Genomic DNA, 26,505 nt, shown 5'->3' on the forward strand with positions numbered 1-26,505 from the left:
ACAGACGGAAACACTACAGTCCAAAACTCTGCAAGTCTCCGTCCGGTCTCAACTTTATTTCACACTTAGTTATACCATGACTTCATAGTCATCCAAGCAGATCCAGGTAACCACCTATAGCTCGCAGGTGACAGGAAATCACCCAACTTCTACCGGTCTAAGCCAGCTAAGCATTGACTCGACTGCGGATACTAGGGTAACAAGGATATAGTATAACAAGAGTAAACAAGGTATAATGCAGCAACAGTTGCAAACAACTCCTGAACGTAATGCATCAATTAAAGTAAAGCGTTTAATTAAAGCATTGCAAACCGGGAGAAAAAAATGCTCCGGGGCTTGCCTCTCTCGAAGGAGCTCGGACGGTGATCGGGGCACTCCGGAAGTTCCTCAACGTCCTCCTCGTCGGCTTCTGGCACTTCCTGCTGCTGCACCTCGAGCTGCTCCTCGGGCTCCTCGGGTATGACGACTGGGTTCTCGGTTTGCGATCCTGTATGATGCAATGCGCGTAAGTGATTATGCAAACGGTGCATCGAAGGAGATGAATGCAATGGATATGTTTAAATGCAAGGTAGTCAACATCATCCAAGAAACTATACTACAAGCACATGTCATCTACTGCATTCTCTTCTACTACTAATAGTTTAAGTCAACATATCTTATGAAATGCCTCAAAGATACACCAAAGATATTATTATTAACAAATCTTGTATTAAAGATGATTATTTTATTTCCTTTTAAATTAGGGCTACAACAGCAATCTATATTTCTGATGCTTATAAAAATTTGAGAAAATTACAGTAGCATGGTACTACTCTAAGTAGCCTACCATCAGATTTTCATGATATTTGAATGAGTGGGTTAGCCTACACAAAAATAACAAGCTATGACATGATTTTGTACATGAAAATACTTTGTACTGTGAAAAGTGTCAAACCACAGAGTTAGTATTTTTCCTATGTTCTTCATAGCATATAATGACTGTACAAAAATTATCACATGCATGTTTTATACAAAGTTTGCTCTCTAGCAAAAATAACAAAAATCAGCTATTAAAGGGACTTGAACTACACCTCAAAATTTTCCCACAGCACATGCATGAAACATATTTTTCTTAGGAAGTACATGACATAAGAAGATGAACAAACTTGAAATCATATTTTTCTGCAGACTATAGATTTTTCTACATATTTTTCAAGTTATCAGCAATATCCATGATTAAATAAAATCCTACAGAAAAGTATCCCAAAAATGACATGCAATAATTTTCCCAAGTAGATCTGGTGATAAGGAACCTAGCAAATTTTGTTTCAACAAATTTGGAGCAAGTTTGATCACCCAAACATTTTTCAAACCATTTCAGATTTCAATTAATAAAGAATAAATGGAAATCAAATCACTTAAACGTTACTGGGCCGGCCCGAAGGGATCCGACGGCCCACGACACAGCGCAGCCCAAGCCTAGCTCCCGCCTTCGGCTCGGCGACTGACGCGCGGGACCCGCGTGTCATTGACACAGAACAGGGGAGACGGCACACGTCGGCTCGGCGATGGTCGAGCTCGCCGACGGTGATCTCCCCGACGAAACCGACGGCACCGGCATGCCCTACGTGAAGAACCGCGTCTATTGGTACTCTAACCTCGCTCCCTACTGACCCCTAAGCACCCCAGCCACGGAGCTCGGCGGCTCGGCCATGGCGCACGGCGGTGCGTGGCCGCGTTCCGGCCAGACTGGGCCGGTGGGGACGGTGACCTCATCACCCGAGTAACAGTGCGCGATGGAGAAGACAAGGCGGGAGCTAGGGAAGGAAGAGAGGAGCTATGATGTGCTAGCCACGGTGAGCTCCAACTCCGGCGAGTTGTGGTGGCGGCGGAAACTCAAATGGGGCCACTACCTTGGGTTCTCCGGCTCGACGGCGAGATGGAATAGCTAGGGGAGGTGAAGGCGGAGCTGAGCGCTAACTGGAGGTGGCGATTTCACGGCGGTGAGCGCGCTGGGCGACGGCGCTTGCTCGGCGTCGATGGAGGAGCCGGCGCGCTGCTACTACGAGAGAGCGCTGCGACGAAGGAAATGAAAAATGGGCGGGCGAGTTGGTCTGGCAGGCGCGCGGGGTGCTCAAGACTCGGCCAGCAGCGTCAGGAAGCCCATGGCGCGTGGCCAGCTCGAGCAGAAGGCCGGCGACGAGTGTCCCTCCATGCAGCGGTGAGGTTCTGAAACGGTCGGGTACTGTAGCAGCGATTCAGAGAACGAAAGGGCTGACTGACAGCGCCAAAAGATGATGCTCTATCTCCTAATCCATTGATCGATAGCGAAAGAAATCAAAACAAAAGTTGTACACCTACATCCCAGCTACAAAACTCATGTAGAGATCACTGTCTAATTCGCAAAGGACAGAGAGTAAAATCATGCCAAAGTCGTGTTCAAGAAACTAAAAACTGAAGTTTATACTTAGAAATTTCTAAGTGTTGAACTCAACCCAAATTCTGACTTGTGGGACCATTTTGAGCATGTTGTGCACATTTTCATGACTTGGTCACAAAATACTTTTTGTTCCTCATATAATTTGCTACAACTTTGTTTTAGGTTGCTCAGACATGCAAACATTCTAAGTGGTACTTTTTGAACAGTCAAACCAAAAAGTCCTAGGGTCAAAACAAGTCAAACCATGATTTGAAATCTTAATTGGGCAAAATGATCAACATGAACATTGTTCCTAATGACTTTCTAAGCATAGCTAAGATGTTTAACAATATATTTAGCTATACCACACATTGGTCATACAATAATCAAGCACTAAAGGTACTGAAATGATGAAAAACACTTGAAATGATACTCTTGTTTCATAATCATGTTTCACATGTTTCAAGTGATATATGCTCATGAATGGATGAATGATGCTCATGATCATGAAATGCAAGTGCAATCAGGCAAGACTAACACCAGGGGTGTTACAGTTAGTACTCCACTAGATCCTAAATGCATATGCAATGAATTAGAGCATCTAGTGGCACTTTGATAACCGCGTTTTGATACGAGTTTCACTCCTCTTAATAGTACGGCTATCTATCCTAAATGTGATCACACTTGCTAAGTGTCTTGATCACCGAAACAAAATGGCTTCTGCAGTTTTACCTTTGCCTTGAGCCTTTTGTTTTTCTCTTTTTTCTTTTCCAAGTTTAAGCATTTGATCATCACCATTGTTATGATCTTCGTCATTGCTTCATCACTTGGAGTAGTGCTACCTATCTCATAATCACTTTGATAAACTAGGTTAGCACTTAGGGTTTCATCAATTAATCAATACCAAACTAGAGCTTTCAATCTCCTCCTTTTTTGTAATTGATGGCAACCCTTTCACAAAGATATGAATTGAGATTTAATTGAATTCACGTTGCTTGCCCAAGCATATCTACCATGTGTAAAAGAATATAGACAAGTTTCATGAACTCCAAATGGTAGTAATTGCTCCCCCTACATATGTGCTAAGAGTTTAGATTGTAGCTTGCACATATGCTTAGATAGGAAATATAGGAGTCAATTTCTACCAAATGATGCTAAGGTATAAGAGATGGACCTTTAAAACGTGATACCAATTGGAGTGCACCAATATACCATCCTTAGCATTATTAGTAACTAGACATACACAAAAACTAGAATACCCCGTGAGATCAACATTACATGCAAGGGTCTAGTTTCCATAGAATAAACATAAGTCTAGTTACTTTAGCCTATGCATACTAGTTTTCCATTTCATCATTCAAACATATAACTAGCATACACCACACAAGCATGGATATTGAAATTAAGAACTTGTAACATGCAAGCAAATATATGAAATGTTCATTCAAATGTATCATATAAGTTTATGAGCTTGCTCCCCCTACTTGTGTGATCAAAATTTTAATTGATCCCTTTCCTTTATCATATCTCTCCCCTTATGTCAAATACTCCCCTATCACTCATATCTTTGTTTCTCTCTCCCTTTGTCAACAATTAGCACAAAAGGTGAGCTCAAATTGTAGATAGGTTGGGATGAAACCATGTGAAATGAGGATCAGTTTCCCAATTTGGTTCAATCTAGATTACTTGCAAAACATATTTAACTTGGTTTGATCCAAGGACAAGCTTCTTCACACCTCCAAATAAGGGTTATCTTGTACCATGTTGAGTTAAACACTTATAGCTCATTTTCTAAATCAAACACTAGGTTTACAAGCCCACAAATATGTCATATGCTACCACTAGATCATTTCAAACATACAAGCAATAGTGGTACCATACAAGCATCAAATTCATTTGATTTTCATGAATGAGCCTAGAACATGATAGGAATGACTAGATGCACTAAACAAGTCATTAGCAATGGATGGATGACATGTCAATCAACTTTACCTTGCTTTGCTCGAAGGAGAGGCATGTCATATAGTGGGGGTGCATCAACACATATTGGAGAAGTCAAGTATGTTCAATTCATTCCTTAGCTTGCAAAACCTCTTCTCATCAAGTGGCTTGGTGAATATGTTGGCAAGTTGATCTTCGGTGACCACACTCTCTATTCAAATGTCCTCTTTTTGTTGATGATCTCTTATGAAGTGATGACGGACATCTATATGCTTTGTTCTTGAGTGTTGAACAGGTTGTTGATGAGCTTTACAGCACTTTCATTGTCATATAGCAATGGCACTTGCTTGAACATGATTCCAAAGTCACTTAAGGTAGCATTCATCCAAAGTAATTGAGCACAACAACTACCGGCCGAAATGTACTCTATTTCGGTGGTTGAAAGTGCTACACTATTTTGCTTCTTTGATGACCAAGATACAAGTGATCTTCCCAATAGTTGACATGTGCCCGATATGCTCTTTCTCTCAACTTTGCATCCCGCATAATCGGAATCCGAATATCCAATCAACTCAAATCTTGCTCCTTTGGGATACCATAATCCAATGTGTTGTGTATGCTTCAAATACCTCAATATTCTCTTAGTTGTCTTCAAATGACTTTCTTTTAGTGAGGCTTGAAATCTAGCACACATGCATACACTAAACATCACATCCGACCTTGATGCTGTCATATAGAGTAGACTTCCAATCATAGACCGATACATCTTTTGATCTACCATATTGCCACTAGCATCACTATCTAAGCTTCCACTTGTCCCCATTGTTGTACTAATAGCTTTACTCTCATCCATTTCAAACTTTTTGAGCATGTCCTTGATATACTTGCCTTGACTCACAAATGTGCCATTCTTCATTTGCTTGATTTGAAGACCAAGGAAGTAACTAAGCTCTCCAATTATAGACATCTCAAACTCACTTACCATCATCTTGCCAAACTCCTCACAAAATTCTTGATTTGTTGATCCAAAGATGATATCATCAACATAGATTTGCATTACAAACAAGTCATTTCCAAGCTTCTTGGTGAAGAGAGTGGTGTCAACCTTTCCCATCTTGAATCCCTTAGAGAGTAGGAAATCCCTCAATCTCTCATACCATGCTCTAGGTGCTTGCTTCAATCCATACAAAGCCTTTCTCAACTTGTAGACATGGTTGGGTTTCTTCTCATCTTCAAAACTAGGAGGTTGCTCAACATACACAAGCTCATTGATGTACCCATTGAGAAATGCACTTTTTACATCCATTTGGTATAACTTGATGTTGTGGGCACAAGCATAAGCTAGCAAGATCCTAATTGCTTCCAATCTTGCAACCAGGACATATGTTTCTGCAAAGTCAAGACCTTCAACTTGAGTGTAACCTTGAGCCACTAATCTTGCTTTGTTCCTTATTACTATCCTATCTTGATCTTGCTTATTCCAAAAGACCCACTTGGTTCCAATCACATTATGATCCTTAGGCCTCCCAAGTAAGTCTCATACTTGGTTTCTTGTGAAGTTGTTGAGCTCTTCATGCATAGCATTGATCCAATCAACATCCTTCAAAGCTTCATCTATCTTCTTAGGTTCAATGGATGACACAAATGAGAAATGCTCACAAAATGAAGCCAATCTTAATCTTGTTTGCACACCTCTTGAAATATCACCAATGATAGTGTCCAATGGATGATCTCTTGCAACATTGGATGGTTGAAGCACTTGCACTTGATTGCTAGCATTTGATTGATCACTTGGTTGAGATGATGAACTAGCCATTTGTTGATCTTGCATATTGCCATCACTGGTGCTTGCTTGGATTTGATCATGAGAACCACTAGCTTGCACATTTGAGTTAGAGAGCACTTGGTTCTTATCATCTTTAATATCAATCACCTCTCTAGGCCTTAACTCACCAATGTCCATGTTCTTTATTGCATTGACCAATTGAGTGCCTCTTACATCATCTAGATTCTCATCTTCCTCTTGAGAACCATTTGTTTCATCAAATTCCACATCATGAACCTCCTCAAGAGTACCACTAGCCAAATTCCAAACTCTATAAGCCTTGCTATTAGTAGAGTAACCAAGCAAAAAATATTCATCACATTTCTTTTCAAACTTGCTCAATCTAGTACATTTCTTTGATATATAGCATTTACAACCAAAAACCTAGAAGTATGCTATGTTGGGCTTTCTTTCATTCAATAGCTAATAAGGTGTCTTCTCCATCATGTGGTGACAATAGAGTCGGTTGCTATAGTAGCAAGCCGTGTTGATTGCTTCGGCCCAAAATGAATGACTCACATTGTACTCACTCAACATTGATCTTGCCATATCAATCAAGGTTCTATTCTTTCTTTCAACTAGCCCATTTGATTGAGGAGTATACTTGGCCGAGAATTGATATCTAATTCTAAATTCATCACATAACTCATTAATTCTAGTGTTCTTGAACTCACTTCCATTGTCACTTCTAACTTTCTTGATTATTGTTTCAAACTCATTGTGAATACCCTTGACAAATGATTTGAATATTGCAAACACATCACTCTTGTCAACAAGAAAGAATACCCATGTGTATCTAGTAAAATCATCCACAATCACAAATTCATATTTATTTCCTCCAATGCTAGTGTATGTGGTTGGTCCAAACAAGTCCATATGCATCAACTCAAATGCCTTGGATGTGCTCATCATACTTTTCTTAGGATGTGTGTTACCAACTTGCTTTCCGGCTTGACATGCACTACATAGTTTATCCTTCTCAAATGTGATATCTTTTAAGCCTCTAACTAAGTCATGCTTAATCAATTTGTTTAATTGTTTCATTCTAACATGACCAAGCCTTCTATGCCATAACCAACCCATGCTAGACTTAGTGATCAAACATGTTGACAATTGAGCTTCTCTAGCATTGAAATCAACCAAGTATAGATTCTCATATCTAAATCCTTTGAATATCAAGTTAGAGCCATCTACACTTATGATCTCTACATCATCCACACTAAATATGCAGTTGAAACTAAGATCACACAATTGAGCTGCCGACAATAGGTTGAAGTTCAAGCTCTCTACTAGTAGCACATTGAAAATGCTCAAATCATTAGATATTGTAATCTTACCAATCCCTTTGACCTTGTCTTTGCCATTGTCACCAAATGTGATACTATCAATCCCATTGCTCTTGCTTTCATTGATTGAATTGAATATTTTTGAATCACCGGTCATGTGTTGTGTGCACCCACTATCAAGCACCCAATACCTTCCTCCGGCTTTATAATTTACCTATAAAAGAAGATCAATTCTTTTTAAGTACCAAAACTTGCTTAGGTCCTTGTAGGTTAGTCACCAAGGACTTTGGTACTCAAATGGCCTTCTTCTTTGGGCCCACAATTGGTGTTCCAATGAACTTAGCCTTCACACCATTGGCACCCTTATAAAGCATGTAACAAGAATCAAATTTGATTAAGGATACATTAGGTAGCTTGTTCTTGTTAGTCTTGTATTTTTGCTCTATATGCCCAACTTGCTTGTATCTATTGCAAAACCGACCATTGCCCTTCATAAAGCTAGCTTTAAGAGTGACAAAGGCCGCCTTGTCTTTCTTGGGGGTATAGCCTAATCTCTCTTTGTTGAGAGAAAATCTTTGGCTACCCAAGCACTTTAGCAAGTGGGCTTCTCCACCATAGGCATTGCCTAAGGCACGAGTGAGCTCATTCACCTCTTTCTTAAGGTTCTCATTTTCTACCATAAGTGAGGCATCACAAGTGAGACCATCACTCAAAGGTGAAGTGAAAGTTGTAGTGCTACAAGAAGTGTTAGTGAGAGCAACAATAATGGGTTCATGAAGAGATTCATCAATAAGATCACATGTTAGTCCCACATCACATGTTACTATCACTTGCTCCTTCTTGGCTTCCTCCTTCTTGACTTGCTCAATGAGAGAGGAGTGAGCCTTTTCAAGCTTAAAGTGAGCTTTGCCAAGCTTCTCATGGGCATCCATTAGCCCCTCATTAGTGGCATTGAGCTCATCAAAGGATTGCTCAAGAAATTTTACTTTCTTGCGCAATTCTTTGCACTCCTTTCTCTTTATCTCATTGCAAGCATGCACTTGCTCACACATGTCTAAGAGCTCCTCTTTGGAGTCCTCCTCCTCCTCCTCATCATCATCATCATTATCATTCCTACAAGAGTCACTTTCACATTCATCATCATCACTCTCATCATATTTTATCTTGGTAGGCTTTGTCATGAGACATGTCGATGAAGTGTCGAAGATGGAGAGCTTCTTGTTGATGGCGATGCTTGCTAGTGCTCTCTTGATAGACTTCTTGCCATCATCACTAGAGTCATCACTATCCGATGAGCCATCACTATCCCAAGTGACTACATAGCCTCCACCCTTCTTCTTTTGGAAGGTCATTCTCTTCTCCTTCTTCTCCTTCTTTTCATTCTTATCTTTCTTATGCTTTTTCTTTTCATCTTTATCATTATCACTATTGTAGGGACAATTTGCTACAACATGATTGGGGCTCTTGCAATTGTAGCATCTTCTTACATATTCATTGCTCTTGGTGTGATCTCTTCTCTTTCTTGCACCATAGCCCTTCTTCTTCATGAATTTGCTCATCTTGCGCACAAATAGGGCCATGGCTTCATCATCAATGTCACTAAGATCATCATCGTCACTTGATTCTTTCTTGGACTTGTCCTTGTTCTTGGACGATGATGATCTAGCCTTGAATGCTATACTCTTCTTTTTCTTCTTGTCCTTTTCTTCCTTCTTGTCATCCTTGTCATCCCCCTCCCTTTCCACATGGTATGTCTCTTGTGTCATGACATCACCTAGTACTTGGTTGGAGGTAATGTCCTTCAATCCTCCTCTTATGATGAGCAATCTTAACATCTCAAATCTTGGAGGTAAGCACATCAAGAATCGATGGGAGACATCATCATCCTTGATCTTCTCTCCCAATACCTTCAAGTCATTGACAATGACTTGCAATCGATGGAACATCTCCAGAATGCCCTTATCTTCCTTCATCTTGAAGCTTGTCAATTTATCCTTGAGGATATATAACTTGGCACTCTTCACCACCGGTGTGCCCTCATATGTTTCCTCCAATCTCTTCCACACCTCATTTGCTCTTTCACAATCCTTGATTTGCTCAAACACCTTGGAATCAATGGCATTGTATATGGTGTTGAGAGCCATTGTATTGCATTTCTTGTTGATCTCATCTTGATTGGTTGGATCATCAGGATCAATGATAGCATAGTCATTCTCGGTCACTTTCCATACTTAATCATTGATTGAACCAAGATACATCCTCATCTTTCTCTTCCAATAACCATAGCATGTGCCATCAAAGAACGGTAGTTTGCCCCCCACATGGTTGAACACAACTTGAGCCATAATTTGACACCGAGGTTGTTAAGCCTTCAATCAAACGGTGACCACGGCTCTGATACCACTTGAAAGGTCCTAATATGGCTAGAGGAGGGCTGAATAGCCTATTTAAAAATCTATAAATCAACTAGAGCAATTTGATTAGTATGACAAATAGCGTAATGCAAACTTGCTCTAGCTCTACAAGGGTTGCAAGCCACCTATCCAACAATTCTAGTTGCAATGATTACTTAGGCACCCAAACTTGCTACTCTAAAGAGCTCAACTAGATGAGTGTAAATAATAAAGCAAGCTCTCAATTCTAATTACACTAAAGAGCTTGTATCAACTAGTTTGCAAGAATATAGATAAGTGTGTAGGGTGATTATACCGCCGTGTAGGGGATGAACCAATCATAAGATGAAGATTAAGCCAATCACCGGAAGAATGCTGTAACACCCCGGTGTTATGCCAGCATTTAGGCACTGCAGATCATGCATATTATGCATCATCAAGCATCCTAATCATACATACCTAATCATGTAAATAATAATTGAAACCCTGCTTCGAAACATACGAAACATGCTTGTGAAACATAAATGTTGCATACACTTGTTTAGGGTTGTTTTTTTTGCCCTAATCATGCTTGCTAGGTTAGTAGAACTTGTTTGGTTATGATTGTAATCATCTAGAATTATTTAGCGCAATTTTTGGAGCAAAGTTTGTATTGCAATTATTGCCAAATTCTGTTTTAAAAATAATTCTCCAAAATTAGGGTTTTGAGTTAAAATTGACTTTAATTTTATAATTCAAAATCTATCAAGAATTGGACTTTGGTCATAAAAGAAAATTTGTAGAGAATTAAATTCTAAGCAACTTTTATTTTTGGTACATTTTCAAAAGATGTCATTTTCTTGCTCAAAATGATATTTGAAAGCTGGTATTTGAAAATTTCTTGAAAATATAATTTGAAAAAGGCTTTTCTCCTTTCGCGGGCCACCGCCTCGTTTCTTGGCCCACGGTCAAAGCCGGCCCAGCGAACCCCCGTGCCCGCACCAGCCCACCTCACCTCAGCCCAGCCCCGCGTGCATCTGGCCTGCCCAGCGCTACGCCGCGCCCGTTCCCGCTCGCCGTTTCGACCGTGACAGAGCACGCCCGCCGCGTGGCAGCCATGCGCCGGCAACGCCTGCCGCACATCGTAGCCAGCCTACGTCCGCTCCCATGCGCCCGCCTTCATCTACCGAAGTCGCTGCGCTCCTCTCCACTCAATCCCGCCCACTCTCTCGCTCTCCCGTGCTTACCCCTCCTCTCACCGCGGTAGAGCACAGCGCCACCATAGCCCCGCTGGTCGAATCCACCGTCGGTGCTCCACCACGGCTAGCAATCAAGCGCCAACAGCTTCGCCTCGCTCTCCGGTACTTGGTGCTCACGGTTGTGACGCTTTTGAGCCAAGGTAGAGCCATTTTGCAAGCTTCGCTGCCGTCGGCCATGGCGCCGCCGTGCTCAGCCACCGTGGAAGGCACCCTTCTTCCCCTCCTCCACCCTTCCTATTAGCCTACTCGCATTCACCAACTCCTTGCGAACCCCATGCGCTCGTCCGCTTGCCCTGACCCAGCCGGCAATGGCCGCCGGCCCGCTGGCCGAGCCGCGCCGCCGCGACGTCTCGACGCCGGCGTGAACCCCCTTCGCCTCGGCCGAGCTAGGCCAAGTGGCCATGGGCCAAAGCCCATGCCAGGCTGCCGCACTCCCCTTTGCTCGGTCTGAGCAGGGCAAGTGTGGTCGTGGGCCGGCTGGTTCCCACGGGCCGACCCAGTAGCAAAAGGAGGTTTTCGTTTTTAGTTTTCTTTATTATTTGAAAAGAGAAAGGATTTGGAAAATGTTTGGATACTTAAATTTGCTCCAAATCTGTTGAAATAAATTTTGCTAGGTTCCTTATCACCAGATCTACTTGGAAAAATTATTGCATGTCATTTTTGAGATACTTTTCTGTAGAACTTTATTTAATCATGGATATTGCTGATAACTTGAAAAATGTGTAGAAAAACCTATAAGCTTCAGAAAAATATGATTTCCATATTTGTTAATCTTCTTATGTAATGTACTTCTTAGGAAAAATATGTGTCATGCATGTGCTGTAGAAAAATTTTGAGGTGTAGTTCAAGTACCTTTAATGGCTGATTTTTGTTATTTTTGCTAGAGAGCAAAATTTGTATAAAACATGCATGTGATAATTTTTGTACAGTGATTAATTGCTGTGTAGAACATAGGAAAAATACTAACTCTATTGTTTGACACTTTTCACAGTACAAAGTATTTTCATGTTCATAATCATGTCATAGCTTGTTATTTTTGTGTAGGCTAATCCACTCATTCAAATACCATGAAAATCTTATGTTAGACTACTTAGGGTAGTACTGTGCTATGGTAATTTTCTAAGATTTTTCTAAGCAATAAAAATAGATGTCTGACCGCGAAGCTAGGAGATTTTTCGGGCCGAGTAGATTGCCCGCAGCGCACTGTGTCGGAGCAGGTGTGGTAGGACACGGGGGCGAGATAATAAGACCAAAGTGCAGTCGGTCGGCCCCTGGGTACATGTGGTTCCTAGCAAACTCAAGATTCCTGGATAGTTGACTCGGTGATCAATATCTCACTTTAGCGGGCGAGTGAGGTTTGTGTAAGGAATAAATCACCAGCTGGTTAGGAATCGATTCGAATCGCCATCGCTCCTGGATAGTGAACACTTGACTTGAGTTACTTCATCATAGTAATGTTAATGGAACACCTAGACAGTTATAATGCATATGACAATATGGAAGTGGTTAATGATCATTGGTTATCATTATTGGCTTAATCACATGTTTGCTCTAGTATAGGTGCAAATCTAGTCGACAGGTTATAATTAATTAACTTGGCAATAATGTCTTTAGAAAGGTTTTTGAAATGCTAAAAATGCTTTCTTTGTAAATGAGTCAGCTACCCTACTATAAAGCCCTTCATAATCCTTGGTGTCACTTATTTTTGGTTATGTCGGGTAAGTCTAGCTGAGTACCTTCTCGTACTCAGGGTTTTATTCCCACTTGTTGCAGATGGGCAGATGTATTACGGCTATTGTATCAACTGCCTTTATCCTGCGATGGGTGATGCTTAGGACTATGGGCATGGTCATTCCTTACGTCTCGCCTGATGCTTTTGTTGGAGATGATCATTAGCTGGCACTGTATTTGAACTCCGTGTGAGTGTGTGTGATTTGAACAAATGGTTTTCGCTACTTTTATTTGAACTCATTTTGTAATAACTATGTTTAAACTCTGATGTATCTAAGATGTAAACTTTTATGTAATATGTGATGGTGACCGCTAAACTTATTACGATCTTGGCTGGAATGGAAGTTGGTTTGAAATCCTTCGTGATTTCACGGACTATCGGGTTATACGGGCTTAAGTTTGCTAAATCGTCTGCTCTGGCGGATGATTTTCTTACTTAATTTCGTATAATTGGTCGGTTCTGTTACAAATGCAAATGACAAGATACAATCGATTTTTCTCCCGAGGTTTACGTGCTTGCCAACACGCTAGTCCCTATTGTGTCGACCAACACTTGGTGGTTCGGTGGCTAAGAGGTATTTCACAAACCTCGTCCACACGATTGGACACCACAAGAACCGACCCACAAGTGAGGTAACTCAATGACACGAGTAATTTACTAGAGTTACCTTTTGGCACTCCGCCGGGGAAGGTACAACTCCCCTTACAATCATCGGAGATGGCCACGAACAATCACCAACTCATACCAATCCTCCACAGCTACTCCAACCATCTAGATGGTGGCAACCATCAAGAGAAACAAGTGAAATCCGCAGCGCAACACGAATACCAAGTGCCTCTAGATACAATCACTCAAGCAATGCACTTGGATTCTCTCCCAATCTCACAAAGATGATGGATCAATGATGGAGATGAGTAGGAGGGCTTTGGCTAAGCTCACAAGGTTGCTATATCAATGAAAATGTGCAAGAGATAGAGCTTCAACCGGCCATGGGGCTTAAATAGAATCCCCCAAGAAATAGAGCCATTGTACCCCTTTACTGGGCACACTGCGGGCTAACCGGACGCTCCAGTCAGACTGACCGGACTCTAGACCCAGCATCCGGTCAACCGATGTAAGCCACGTGTCATTGTCCATTCAACAGGAATCACCCGATCGCAACGGCTAAGTAGCGACCGGACGCTCCGGCACAAGTGACCGGACGCTGAACCCCCAGCGTTCGGTCGTTTCTAGTAAGCTCCCAAAACCGTATTTTGCCGACCGGACACAGACCAGCGTCCGGTGCTTAACCCTAGTCACTGTGCCATTCAACAACACGACCGTACACAGCCCTTCAGCGTCCGATCGCTGGGTGATCCAGCATCCGGTCAGTTTGACCGACGCTAGCATCTTTGCGACTAACTCAATTTCACTTCAAACTTCTTCACCCTTGCTCATGTGTGCCAACCACCAAGTGTATCACCTTGTGCACATGTGTTAGCATATTTTCACAAATATTTTAAAGGGTGTTAGTACTCCACTAGATCCTAAATGCATATGCAATAAATTAGAGCATCTAGTGACACTTTGATAACCGTGTTTCGATACGAGTTTCACTCCTCTTAATAGTACGGCTATCTATCCTAAATGTGATCACACTCGCTAAGTGTTTTGATCACCGAAACAAAATAGCTCCTACAATTTTACCTTTGCCTTAAGCCTTTTATTTTTCTCTTTCTTCTTTTTCAAGTTTATGCATTTGATCATCACCATTGTCATGATCTTCGTCATTGCTTCATCACTTGGAGTAGTGCTACCTATCTCATAATCACTTTGATAAACTAGGTTAGTACATAGGGTTTCATCAATTAACCAAAACCAAACTAGAGCTTTCAACTACAAATATTCACTAGTTGGTCATTTTCTGCACCGACAGTTGGCGTCGTCCGTGGGGAAGACGTTGTACGTTCAACACTCTTTTGGTCATCGGATGACCCATTTTTCCGTCACCCCCGCCGTGGCGGGTTCGGGCGATACGATTCGTTTTGGCTCACTGGAGTTCCCCGCACTCTCGCCCGCCGGAATGTGGGTTCCACCCGTCTTCGAGCCATCCTAGGCCTTCCGCTTTGGGAGCCTGGACTTCGCCGCCGACTGGCTCGGCGTACTCCACCTTTGCGAGGAGGCTCGTGACCCGACACCCGTCGGAGGGACGTCCTCCATCGACTCCAGGACGCGCGACTTTGACGGCGTGGCATCTGCGCTTCATTCCGAGCAAACTCTCTGCTCAAACCCCGCTGTGAGTAATATACATGCTGTTATTTACTTACTACGCTCTATCTTCCACCAAATACCCGGTGGGTTACCGTTGTCCCCGTCGCAGCCGCCATACGGCCGGTTCCCTCTATGGCCTCGCGTCTTCCGCGGACGCATATGCCCGGGGACTCCAAAAGGTGTTGGCGCCGCACCCTCTCACATCTGAGTTCGTGGGGATGGTGAGCTATGCTCCCAGCTATTTCCTCAACATCATGGATGATGACGTCGGGAGCGACGGCTCTAGCATCGGCGACGTGGCGCCTAGCCACCGTCGGTCCCGGGAGTACGCTGTGGTGGACGCCTCGGAATAGCCGCTAGGGGTAACGGAGTCCTTCCGGACCCATGCCCTGCTGGGCCCTCACGTGGAGACCCCCAAGCTCACATATGAGCATGGGGAGGACCTACGACGACAGTGGCCGCATCAGCCACTAACTACACCAACGCGCTCGGCACACCACACTGCGCCCCGTGTGCATAGACCGGCGAGCGACTCTCGGGGTCACGCCCGTCAGCCCTAGCGCAACGCCCCGGTTTGGGGGACCGACCCCCCACAGTTCGCTCGGGCCAGTCAGAACATTGCCGCCATGGCAATGCTCCTGCGCAGGCTGTCCAAGCCAAACGACCCTCGCGAACAGGCGATCCACCGGAACCTCTGGGCACTGGTGGAGACCGCCGTCGTTCAACAAGCGGAGTGCTCCGTATCGTGATGCCGACTCGCGACCTCGCTCCTCGTCCGGGGAACAGGGACGCAGCAGATGGGGCACTACACCCTGCCATTGCCACAACCACCGATTGCGACACAAGAAGCCACAACCACACCTCGTCTTGACTTGACGACCGCCCCGTACTGACCGCCTATCTACGCGTGGCTCGGGACGAACCGATACGCACGCAGCTTCGACCGGAGTCCCAGCCCTGACAGCCTGGAACCACGGACCTTTGTCCAACAACCCCAGCAAGCGCCTTTTCCGCCGCGCTTCAACGGGGGCTGCGACAAAGGTAAGGCCAAGCGCCAGGATCAAGACGAGGGCCCCTCCACGTAGAGGGGAAAAAGAACAGAAAGGATCGTCGCCAACCGACTAACTTCGTGTCGGTCGCCGCGGCCGATCACGCGGGCACGCAGCCCCAGCAAGACCCTCCCTCCGGGCCACTTTCACGAGCTCATGGAGAGCCCGTGCACCAACCACAACTATCCCGTCAACCATCTCTACAAGGACTATCAGCTCCCCAAGCGCCTGCTGAGGTAGGCTGGCAGGCTAAAGGAAGAAAAAGGCAGGAGGCCGCGACCGAAGAAGGGGGCGCAGCGGGCAAGAATCCAGACGACTGAAGTGATATGACCGGAAGCCTACCGACTGAAGGACAACGACGACGACGCTCTCTCCGAGGACCTTAGAACAGCTATGTCTGTTCTTCTTTTCCTAAGTTTCAGTCTTACCTTTACTTAGCGAACGCTCCTATAAGAGCACCCCGACCCGAACAATTTTTGGCTCGGGGCGCTCGGGGGCTCCACTAGGAGGCTCTACTACCCCTCTGTTTTTGTTTTTACCTTAAGTACTCTTTTACTTTTGTGTGAAGAAACTCCTTCCTACCTGAACAAAAGGGCAGTTCGTTCTTTTGTTTTATCTTACGTAGCTTTGCTTTGAAACATTCCGACTGATTGCACCTTGCCTTTTCCTACGGTTACGATCGGCTGAGCCTCGCGGGCCACGCCCCGGGCTCATAAAGTTGCAACCTACGGAACAATCGAGCAGGTACGAGAAATAAATAAATTTAAAACAAAATTATGCTTAAGGAAGGACTATGGAACAAAAGGGGGCAAGCTTCTCCGAACAAAGCAACTCCATCACAGAAACAAAAACGGATTGCGATCATTAAAACACACACAAACATTTTACACAGAGTTCCCCAAGAACTTAAACTTCTTAAGTTTACTCAGAACTTATATTTAAAAAGATATTAAACCGACCGATGAAGGAGCAGCCAACCAAATCCCAACATCATCAAGCAAGATCAACCATTTCGCCCACGGAAATGGAATCCCGTACGCCATAGAATGTATTAGTACGCCACATGATCTGGCAGGGGAGGGAAACATTAATTTAGCAACAACAATGTCTTAATAGATCCAATTTCATCATCAGTAGCAGTACAATACGTAACGCTTCGCGGATCAGCGCCATTCCAGCGCAGACCGGAAACGGTTTCAGGACGGCGGGCTCCGGATCCTATCGGATCAGAACAGCAGGCACGTCCGGGAGCGGCGACAGGGGAGGGGGCGCCTCGTAAAACCGGCAGATCCCTCACCCTCCTGCTCCACGACGACGACGACAATGGGAGCGAGGGGAACAAAGACAACCCCGGACCCAATCGGAGGGAAACGAAAGGCGAAACCAGTATATACACACGGAGCTCTAGATCTACGGCCATGTCGGCGACTTGCTTCCGCCTGCCGCGTCGTGCGGCCGGCGAACGGTTCAGGCGGAGCGGGCGAGGCGGGAGGCGATGGCGGAGTGGTACATTGCGTCGTGGAAGGACTCGGTCTGCGCCATCGGCACCCGCAGCTGGCGGGCCTTCTCCTCCGTCAGGCCCCCCACGAACTGCCTGCGTGCCGCGCTGCCCGCGTCGTCGTCCTGCGCCACCGCCACCGCCGGGACCGGGGCCGGGGCCTCGAGGTAGTCGGCCTTCCCCGACCACCCCAGCAGCGGCGCCCACCACCTGCCGCCCTCCGCCGCCCCAGCAGCGGCGCGCCGCGGACGGGCAGAGGAAGGGGACCCCGCCGCCGCCGGGCGGGCGGGGAAGGAGACGGAGACGGAGGCGGGTGCGCACGGTGCCGTCGCCATTCCGATCGATCGGTTGCTTCTCCGCGAGGCTTCGGTGGGTTGCTTTGCTCGGTTTGGGGGCTGGGTGGGTGCGAGATTGCTGACGGCTGATGGGAGGCCCAGGGTCGCCCTGGCATTTATAGCAGACGGAACGGAGCGGATAAGACCACCGCGTGGACACGTGGTCCGCATCGTGGAACGCGGTGCGTAACGGTTGCTTATTTCTGGTGGGGTCTGTCAGGTCACTGATGCGTGGGTCCAGGCTGTGGGGCCGCGGCCTTCGTGCGGTGCTCCCCCCTGCCTCTCCTGCCGTGACGTGCTCCCCCCTGCCTCTCCTGCCGTGACGCGGTGATGCCGTTGGGAGCGGTTAATGCTACGGAGCACGCGGGATGACCTTCTGAAATTATGGTCTTCTGGATAGAGATGCTCTCGACACACACAAAAAAAAGAGGGTCAACTAGAAGGGAGGCCTTCCTAGCTGAAATATTTGTTTTTTTTTTCATTCAGAAACATTAGTTCTGGTTCTGGCGGCCAGTGTTGTATAATAAACAAGTACTAAAAAACATTAGTTCTGGCGGCAAGATGAGAATAGAAAGTAAGTACTAAAAAACAAGTAATAATAAGAACTGGTTAATTCCTAGTACTAATAAAGAATAAAATATCTAGCTAGATATTTTTGGATTGGGTGGTGCCGTGGAACTTGTAGAGCGGTAGAACGATCATGTTGAGTTGGCGAGTATGAGAAAATGTTGTGTGATGTGTATTCAACCGACGGTTGTCGATGCTACATCATATTCATTTTATCTGGCACACACGTATATTAAGATTCAAACTTTAAAAACTTAGACCAATAATTAGGCTAATAATTTTTAACTATTATAATACAAACTTTATATGATTAGATTGGTAAGGAATTATACTATCCAATGATTATAATTTTATAAGCATAAATAATATAATATAAAACAAATGAATGGTCAAAGTGTAATCTAGGAGACCGTATCATTCTAACTTGCGCCGGATAAAATGGACCGAAGGGAGTAGTTGCCATCGAAAAAAAAAATCTTAGCTTACTGTTTTTTATATAGTTTTACTATTTGGATTGTCTGTGTATTGTTTGCTTTTTCTTTATTTTTTAGTACTAGCAAATTTGTTTGTGGGTTGCAACGGGAGCATCAAATGTTAACATAAAACAGCGACATAAATGATACATATCTATTTTTGTCTTATCTTTTTTTTTATTTTATAAAAATTTCAAATCTATAATTTATTTTACGATGATCAAGATCCATAATATAAGTTTATCTTGGCAACAATATGATAATGTTCTATTAAGCCTGTGCGAAATTAAAATTCAACCTTCTTGACTTTTTTCTCCCATTGCAAAGCACAAAAATTATTTTAACATAATAATATGCGTCGCTGCCACGAGCACGATTCATCCCGGGCGGCGAGTTAGTGCGGCCCCTCTTCACGTTGTGGTCGACAGGTGGGGTCAGATGAGACGTGGAGCCCGCTTACAAGAGCTTTTCCAAGAAACCACGGTTGTTAAACAAAACGGCTTTGAGCTTTCTCACATTCTCACAACGCATAACTCACAATAACTTTTCTATAGCCCACAGCTGACAACTACTTTTTAGAAGCCACATTTCAACCAAGCAGGCCCTATATAAATAAATTGATGGCGAATTTTTTATATTTCTTAGGAAAAAAATCAATGGCTCGAGGACCCACAGGAAATTAAAAAAACACCTGCCCAAAAGAAAAGGGTAGAAAAAACAAGCTAAAAAACAGAATCATAAAAATCAAGCAGGACAACAATACACCAAAATATTATGGCTATGGAAAATTATTATGAGCTACGGGAAAAAAAGGAGTCCAACAAAACAGAAACAATTGAAAAAAAAACAGAGAAAAAAAGATCGCACGTGCACATGGTGGGGACAAGGAAGACGGAGGGGTGTGGAAATGAGAAACATGGACACATAGGATATCTGACGAAAAAAAGAACGGTAACGGCACCGATACGGAGCGGGGAAAAATAGGTAAGCGGATTAGATGTTGGGCAAAACAAAAAAATTTAGGTCTGACCAGTAATTTTTTCTTTTTTATTATTAGGTATAGATATAGAATCGGCGGCTCTTTCATTTAGACCTTTGTTATATACTTTTTGCATAAAAAAGTTCTGAGGTTCTTTTTCATTATTTATAAATAATTGGCAGCTCTTTCGTTTAGACCTTTTTTATGTACTTTTTGCATACAAAAAAGTTCTGAGGTAGACCCTAATATTCACGCTAGCCGCGAGAACAACCTTTGCCCGTGATGGAAGGGTCACAAGCCCTCTTTATTCTAAAAGTTGTTTGGATAACGATGGGGCACAAAGAATTCACACAAAGTTAATAAAAGTTACTATGTCCATTCTAAATTATAAAATATTTTTTATTTTCTAGATACATAAATTCTTCTATATATTATATACATATATATAATGTCTAGATATGTGTCGGGAAAGACAAACGTTTTATAAATATGAACAGAGGGAGTATTGTTTAAAATTGGAACAAGCACACGTTAACGTTAAAGATTTGGACACGATTTTTAGACGGCTAAGAGGAGTTGTGGATACGATCTTAGTCGAGAGGGGAAATAGATTACTTCTAAATTATGTAACCTCAAATAAGAATGATGTAGAGAACAAAGCCGATGTTTTAGGACTTCCACAAAATTGTCGTGGATACCATTCTAGAGTAGTACTTTCACAAAATTGTCGTGGATACTATATTTTTAGTCGTGGATACGATTCTTGTATTTTTCTTTTTTTTCGAATACGTGAGAGATTTGCGTATCATTTTCATTCTTGTACTTTTACAAAATTGTCGTTTCCAAAGAGGTGGCATGGCTGGATATTTGGGTTTTATTGGCTGCCGATATTTTACGTGGGGAAGAAGAAAAGTGTAGATTCACAAATCACAAGTGACAGTGTAGTGCTGATGCTGATCTTTTCCTCTCTCTTTTTTTTACGCCTGATGCTGATGATGTTTATCTGAGACTGAGTGTCTGAGAGCGAGTCTGCTCGCTGGTCTCGCTGGGTTGAGCTTGAGCCGTGTCGGATCCTCGTCAGCTGGTCAGTGTGTGGTTTGTTCGCGCACGCGTGGTGCTCGGACGACTGGACCTGAGGCGCGGTTGGTGACTTGGTGTGGCTAATCATAACATATTAATTAATTAACAAATTGGTATTTTTATCAGTACTGAATTACTGATTCAAACACGGGATCATGCGCCTGCAAAATGGTTGCTTGCGCGGCGACAACGCTGAGTCACCGCCACGGCCACGCGCCGGCAAGGTCACGGGCCACCGACCGCGTCCATTGCACACTTGCACTGCACCCATGCACCTCTGACTCCGGCTCAGAGACGGCCGTGGGTATCCAAGATGCAAGTGGGACGAACCAGAGTCTCGCCATGGTGCCTCTGCTTCAGCCTGGCATGGCATGATGAGGACGCTCATCTCGATTAACAGCCACAGCGAGCAGTGGAGTATACCAACGAAATCGAAACAACACAGTTGGAGACTACAGTGGAAGTGAGGAAAGATTGATTTTTTTTTTTTTAAATCGAGATCACAACAATGGGTTACATGTTCTTGGGGCAAAGCATAATAATGCCAGTCCAGACCGGAACTGTCGAATCACATCTCAAGGAGTAATCCGGTTGGAGAGCAAGCAATGCGGCGGCGGAGGGAGGTGGAACAAGCAAGGATCACACGCTAAAAAACCCAGATCCCCTTGCTCTTCCGTTCTCGGGAGTAGCTAATGACAAACTATATGTACACACAGAGGCAGGCGCTGCGGCGGCGCCGCCCACCGGCGAGCTTGCTGCGCGCGCATCACCCGCTAGGCGGAGCGCGCGAGGCGGGACGCGATGGCGGAGTGGTACATGGCGTCGTGGAACGACTCCGTCTGCGCCATCCGCGCCCGCAGCTCCCGGGCCTTCTCCTCCGTCATCACCCCCACGAACTGCCTCCGCGCCGCCTCGTCCTGCGCGGCAGGTACCGGCGCTGGCGCCTCCAGGTAGTCGGCCTTTCCCGACCACCCCAGCAGCGGCGCCCACCACTTGCCGCTGCTGCCGCCCTTCACCGCCCCCGCCGCGGAGGCGCGGGGCCGAGCCGAGGACGCCGCCGCCGGGCGGGCCGGGAACGAGACGGCGCTGCATGCTGATGCTGCGGACGGTGCCATCGCCATTGGACTCGATCTGCTTCGGTTGAATTGCGTTGCGATTTGCCTTGGGCTTGCGGGCGGCCGCTGGGGAATTTATAGCGATGGGAGCACGCATCCGGATTCGAATATCCGGTAGTATGCACGAGAGCGACGAGCAGGAACACCGCCGCGTGGGCACGTGCCGGTCACGGATCCGGATCCGATACGCGTCACGGGCTGGACCTGTACACGGTTCCGTGTCGTGTCCGTAACTGCTCCTCTTGCTTACCGTTGGTTCGTTATTACTTTTCTGGGCGACAGACAGCTGGGCCCTGCCCCAGGTGGTGTGGCTAGCGGGAGCCGTCCATTTCTATTGCCGTGACGGTGGTGCCAGCTTGAGCGGTTAATTAAACGGTTGTCGCCCCACGCATTAGGAGTGCGTAACTACCTCCAGTTTCGGCGTTCTAGATGAGCAAGGTGAGCGTGTGTCCACGTACTCTTTCTTTTCTATACTCGAGAATTGACTCGTTCCGTTTGCTATCGTCGTCTCGTGGAACTTTTTTTACTGGGTATTTGCTGGTACTCCCGCTGGTTTTTAAAAAATTGACTATATATTTTAGTTTGTTATTATTGGTCAATCCTCTCTTGATTTTGTTGAAAATCTGTTAACATAAACAGTGTATATATGTTAGAGAGGCAGAGTTTAATGAAATTAATTCCATATTATTTCTCTATACACCTGATCAAACATTGACTACATATTTTAGTTTGTTATTTATTATAGGTCAATCCTCTCTTAATTTTGTTAAAAAATATGTTAGCATAAACAACGTATATATTTTAGAGAGGTAGAGAGTTTGATGAAATTAATTCCATACTATTTCTCTGTAGACTTGATCAAACATTGACTACATATTTTAGGGCATGTTTGGTTAGGGGTCACACTAAACTTTAATCACTAAAATGCCAAACACCATGACTAAAAGGGGTCACTAAAGTTTAGTGGTTTTAGTCACCAAGGGATAGCTAAAAGTGACTAAAAGTGGTTCCAAGTGACTTTACTCTCTTTCTTTCTCCTCTCCTTTTCACTTCTGGCCTACTTTTAGCATATGATCCAAACAAAAGGTCACTAAAGTTTAGAGGGTGACTAAACTTTAGAGGGGCGATTAAAGGAACCAAACAGGCCCTTAGTTTGTTATTATTGGTCAATTATCTCTTAATTTTGCTAAAAACATGCTAACACAAAAAGCGTATATATTTTAGAGAGACAGAGTTTAATGAAATTAATTATGTATTATTTCTCTATAGACTTAACATTGGTCAATCCTCTCTTAATTTTGTTAAAAGATATGTTAACATACACAACGTATATATTTTAGAGAGGTGGAGTTTATTGAAATTAATTCCATGTTATTTCTCCGTAGACTTGATCGAGCTAGAGAAGTTTAACTTAAAATAAAATTGAAATGACATGCACATTCAAACGAAGCAAGTAATCTGCAATTTGTAGAGATTTATAGCGAATCAACAAAGAAAATTGAGGCCACAAAACGAATGCTCTCTCTCTCTCTCTCTCTCTCTCTCGTAGAAACAGACAACAACAATGTTTACACCCTATCCACTCCTTGTTGTTTGCAGATGATATTATCATTTGTGGTCAGGCGTCGGCTTTGGAGGCGGCTAACATCAATACCGCTATCCATCACTTCTGTGCTGCCTCTGGTCAGACTCCCAATCTCAGTAAGTCTGCTATCCTTTTTAGCAAGCATGTCGATAATCCCACTAAGCAGGCTGTCAAATCAATCTTTCCTGTGCCTGACCTAAACCCAAATACCATCCACTTGGGTCATCCTCTTGTCTTCAGTCACAGAGATCGTTCTAAAGCTTATGACTTCATCCTGAATAAATTCAAAGCCAAGCTCACAACTGTCAAAGCCAACAAGCTCAATCATGCTGGTCGTCTTACTTACATCAACTCAGTTCTTGCTTCCATCCCGATTTACTATATGTCCACTGTGCTCTTCTCTAAAACTTTCATTGGGAAAATCACCTCCATCATTAGAAGATTTTGGTGGGCTGGTATTCAAGAAGATGCTAATTCTTCTCCCTTTCACTTTAGATCTTGGGACAACATCTGCCAACCTAAAGATAATGGGGGGCTTGGTATTAGAAACCTTTTCCATGTCAACCGCAGCCTCATCGTCAGAGCAACTTGGAATATAGCTACTGACCGAGATCCCTTTCTTGCTGCTGTCCTCAAAGCTAAATATTACCCCAATATTTCCTTCTGGCTTGCTAAAAATGTCACATCCAAATCTATCTTCTGGGCTTCTATCCTCCAAATTAAGCAAGATCTCAACAATAACTGCAGTATTCAAATTCACAGTGGTAATTCTAGCATTTGGTCTACCCCTTGGTGTCCTCTCTGGGATTCCATCCATGATCACCTTAACCTGCCTGTCACTCGGCCCAGCCTCCCTCAGACGGTTGCTGAGCTCTGGAACACAATACTCAGTCTTGGAATGATGCTCTTATCACTGACATTTTCGATGCTCAGGCTGCACAGGCTATTACTCAACTTCAGGTTGTTCCCTCTCGAGAGCCTGACATTGTCAGATGGAGGCCAGCGAAGGATGGTATATGCACATCAAAAGAGGCTTTCAGGTTTCTTAACTCTCAAGTACACATTCAGCTTCCTCAGCAGGGATCCGGAAGTGTTACAGCGCAGGCCATGTCCATCCTCACCAGAGCATGGAAGCACAGGATGCTTCCTCCTCTCCTCAAAACCTTTAGATGGCGATTAATTCGAAAAGCCATAGCCACAGGTGAAAGAGCAGGGAGGCACTCCAACAAAATCAGTAAGCTGTGCGCAACTTGTAATAACAATGAAAATGATGCTCACCTTTTTTTTCCAATGCACCTTTGCGAGGGCAGTTTGGTTCTTTGCAAACCCACCTTTATGTTCTTCAGACTTACCCAATGAGCAGGATGGTGTACAGGAATCGCTTGGCCAGCTTATCAACCAACATACCAATGACGAGCAGATGATGGTCATGTTGGATTGATCTCCCACGCCATTAGGCCCAACAGCTTTTGGGTCTTGTTCTCGCACCCTGATCGGGAGCGCCCAACCCTATATGGTTGGTGGGCCCCCGTCGCACAGCGCTATAAAGGAAAGGTGGGGGCCGGGTCTCGCAGTACGAGGTTCACCGCGCCGCCAGACACCCCACCGACATCCTAACCCTAACCCGATCTTGAGAAGGGGCGCTGCCAGCGGCGGGAAGCATCACCGACGCCGGCAACGCCACCCCGACGCATATGCCGCCGCCAAGGACGTCATCGCACCGACTCCTCTCTCTCCACCGAACGTCGCTGCCGGTGCGCAGATGGCATCAGCGAACGAGATTCCGACCGGCGCTTCCACCACTCCGACTGCTTCGACCACTACGGCCTTCGATGGTCTGGAACCTCTCACTCCCCTTCTCTCAGCCTCTTTGTAGATCGTGTATTAGGATCTTTGATTACTGGGATTCAAGAACATGTACCCCTACTTCACTGTGTACATGTATTCCTATTACTGTGTACCCGATCTGATGAACTTGACTCGATTGAGTCCTACGAAATTTTTCAACAATGGTACCGGAGCTAGGTTAGAGAAGAAACCAGATCGGGGTAAGAAATGAAATGAAACTGACCGATCTGATGCGGATCGGGAAAAAGAAAATAGAAAGAAGAACAGAGACACTCGATTTCGAATCGGGCGAAAGAAAGAAATCAAATCGAACCGATTTCAAATCGGTCAAAGTAACCCTAACCCTAACCCTAACCCTAACATGAATGAAGAATGGGGTCCTACCTGGGCCCTCATCCCACCGGCGGCATCGCCACCGTGCGGGACAAAGAACGAGCCGTCGGCCCTCGCCAAGAGGAAGAGACCGCCGTCGTGCGGTACTTCCCTGTACCCGCACCGACGTGCGGGATGAAGCCGAGGCCACCCTCGTGGCGCGCGGGTGCAGGGCACCACCGCGAGGCCACTCGACGGCGACGTGCTCAGCCACGGGCGAGCACGTCCACCGGCGAAGGGGCCCGCGGCGACGCTGATTTCCTCCGACCACCGTGGACTCCACCGCTGCTGCTCCCTCACTCTGGAATCGGCTGGGAGAGGCGAGGGGGAGGAAAGAAAATGAGTTAGGGTTCGGTTTTCGGTGGCCGACGCGTTTTGATCCCGCGATGGAAACGGACAACCGTCCAATGGGGATGAACGGTCCAGATGTGCTCGCGGCTGCTGGGCTCAATATGGCCCAGGCGGGCGCGCCAAATACCGGCCCAGGCCCAGGTTAGGGCCTGGTGCGCGGGGAGCCTGCGCAGCGCGCGCGAGAAAGCGT

The 26,505-nt window shown here is 45.0% G+C and overlaps 2 protein-coding genes across 2 annotated transcripts; both read right to left on the reverse strand.

Annotated features, from left to right (window-relative positions):
* Positions 1–17,203: 17,203 nt before the first annotated feature.
* Positions 17,204–18,021, reverse strand: LOC136517208 (uncharacterized). Its single transcript, XM_066510738.1, has 2 exons — positions 17,482–18,021; positions 17,204–17,434 (listed from the first exon to the last, which is right to left on the reverse strand). The coding sequence occupies exon 1, from the start codon at positions 17,943–17,945 to the stop codon at positions 17,580–17,582; it is 366 nt and encodes a 121-aa protein (XP_066366835.1). The 5' UTR covers positions 17,946–18,021; the 3' UTR covers positions 17,204–17,434; positions 17,482–17,579.
* A 3,491-nt stretch (positions 18,022–21,512) lies between these two features.
* On the reverse strand, positions 21,513–22,215 carry LOC136518026 (uncharacterized). The gene has a single exon (XM_066511674.1). The coding sequence runs from the start codon at positions 22,163–22,165 to the stop codon at positions 21,818–21,820; it is 348 nt and encodes a 115-aa protein (XP_066367771.1). The 5' UTR covers positions 22,166–22,215; the 3' UTR covers positions 21,513–21,817.
* Between the last annotated feature and the right edge of the window lie 4,290 nt (positions 22,216–26,505).

Source organism: Miscanthus floridulus, chromosome 17, assembly GCF_019320115.1.
Source record: "Miscanthus floridulus cultivar M001 chromosome 17, ASM1932011v1, whole genome shotgun sequence".
Classification (NCBI taxonomy): Eukaryota; Viridiplantae; Streptophyta; class Magnoliopsida; order Poales; family Poaceae; genus Miscanthus; species Miscanthus floridulus.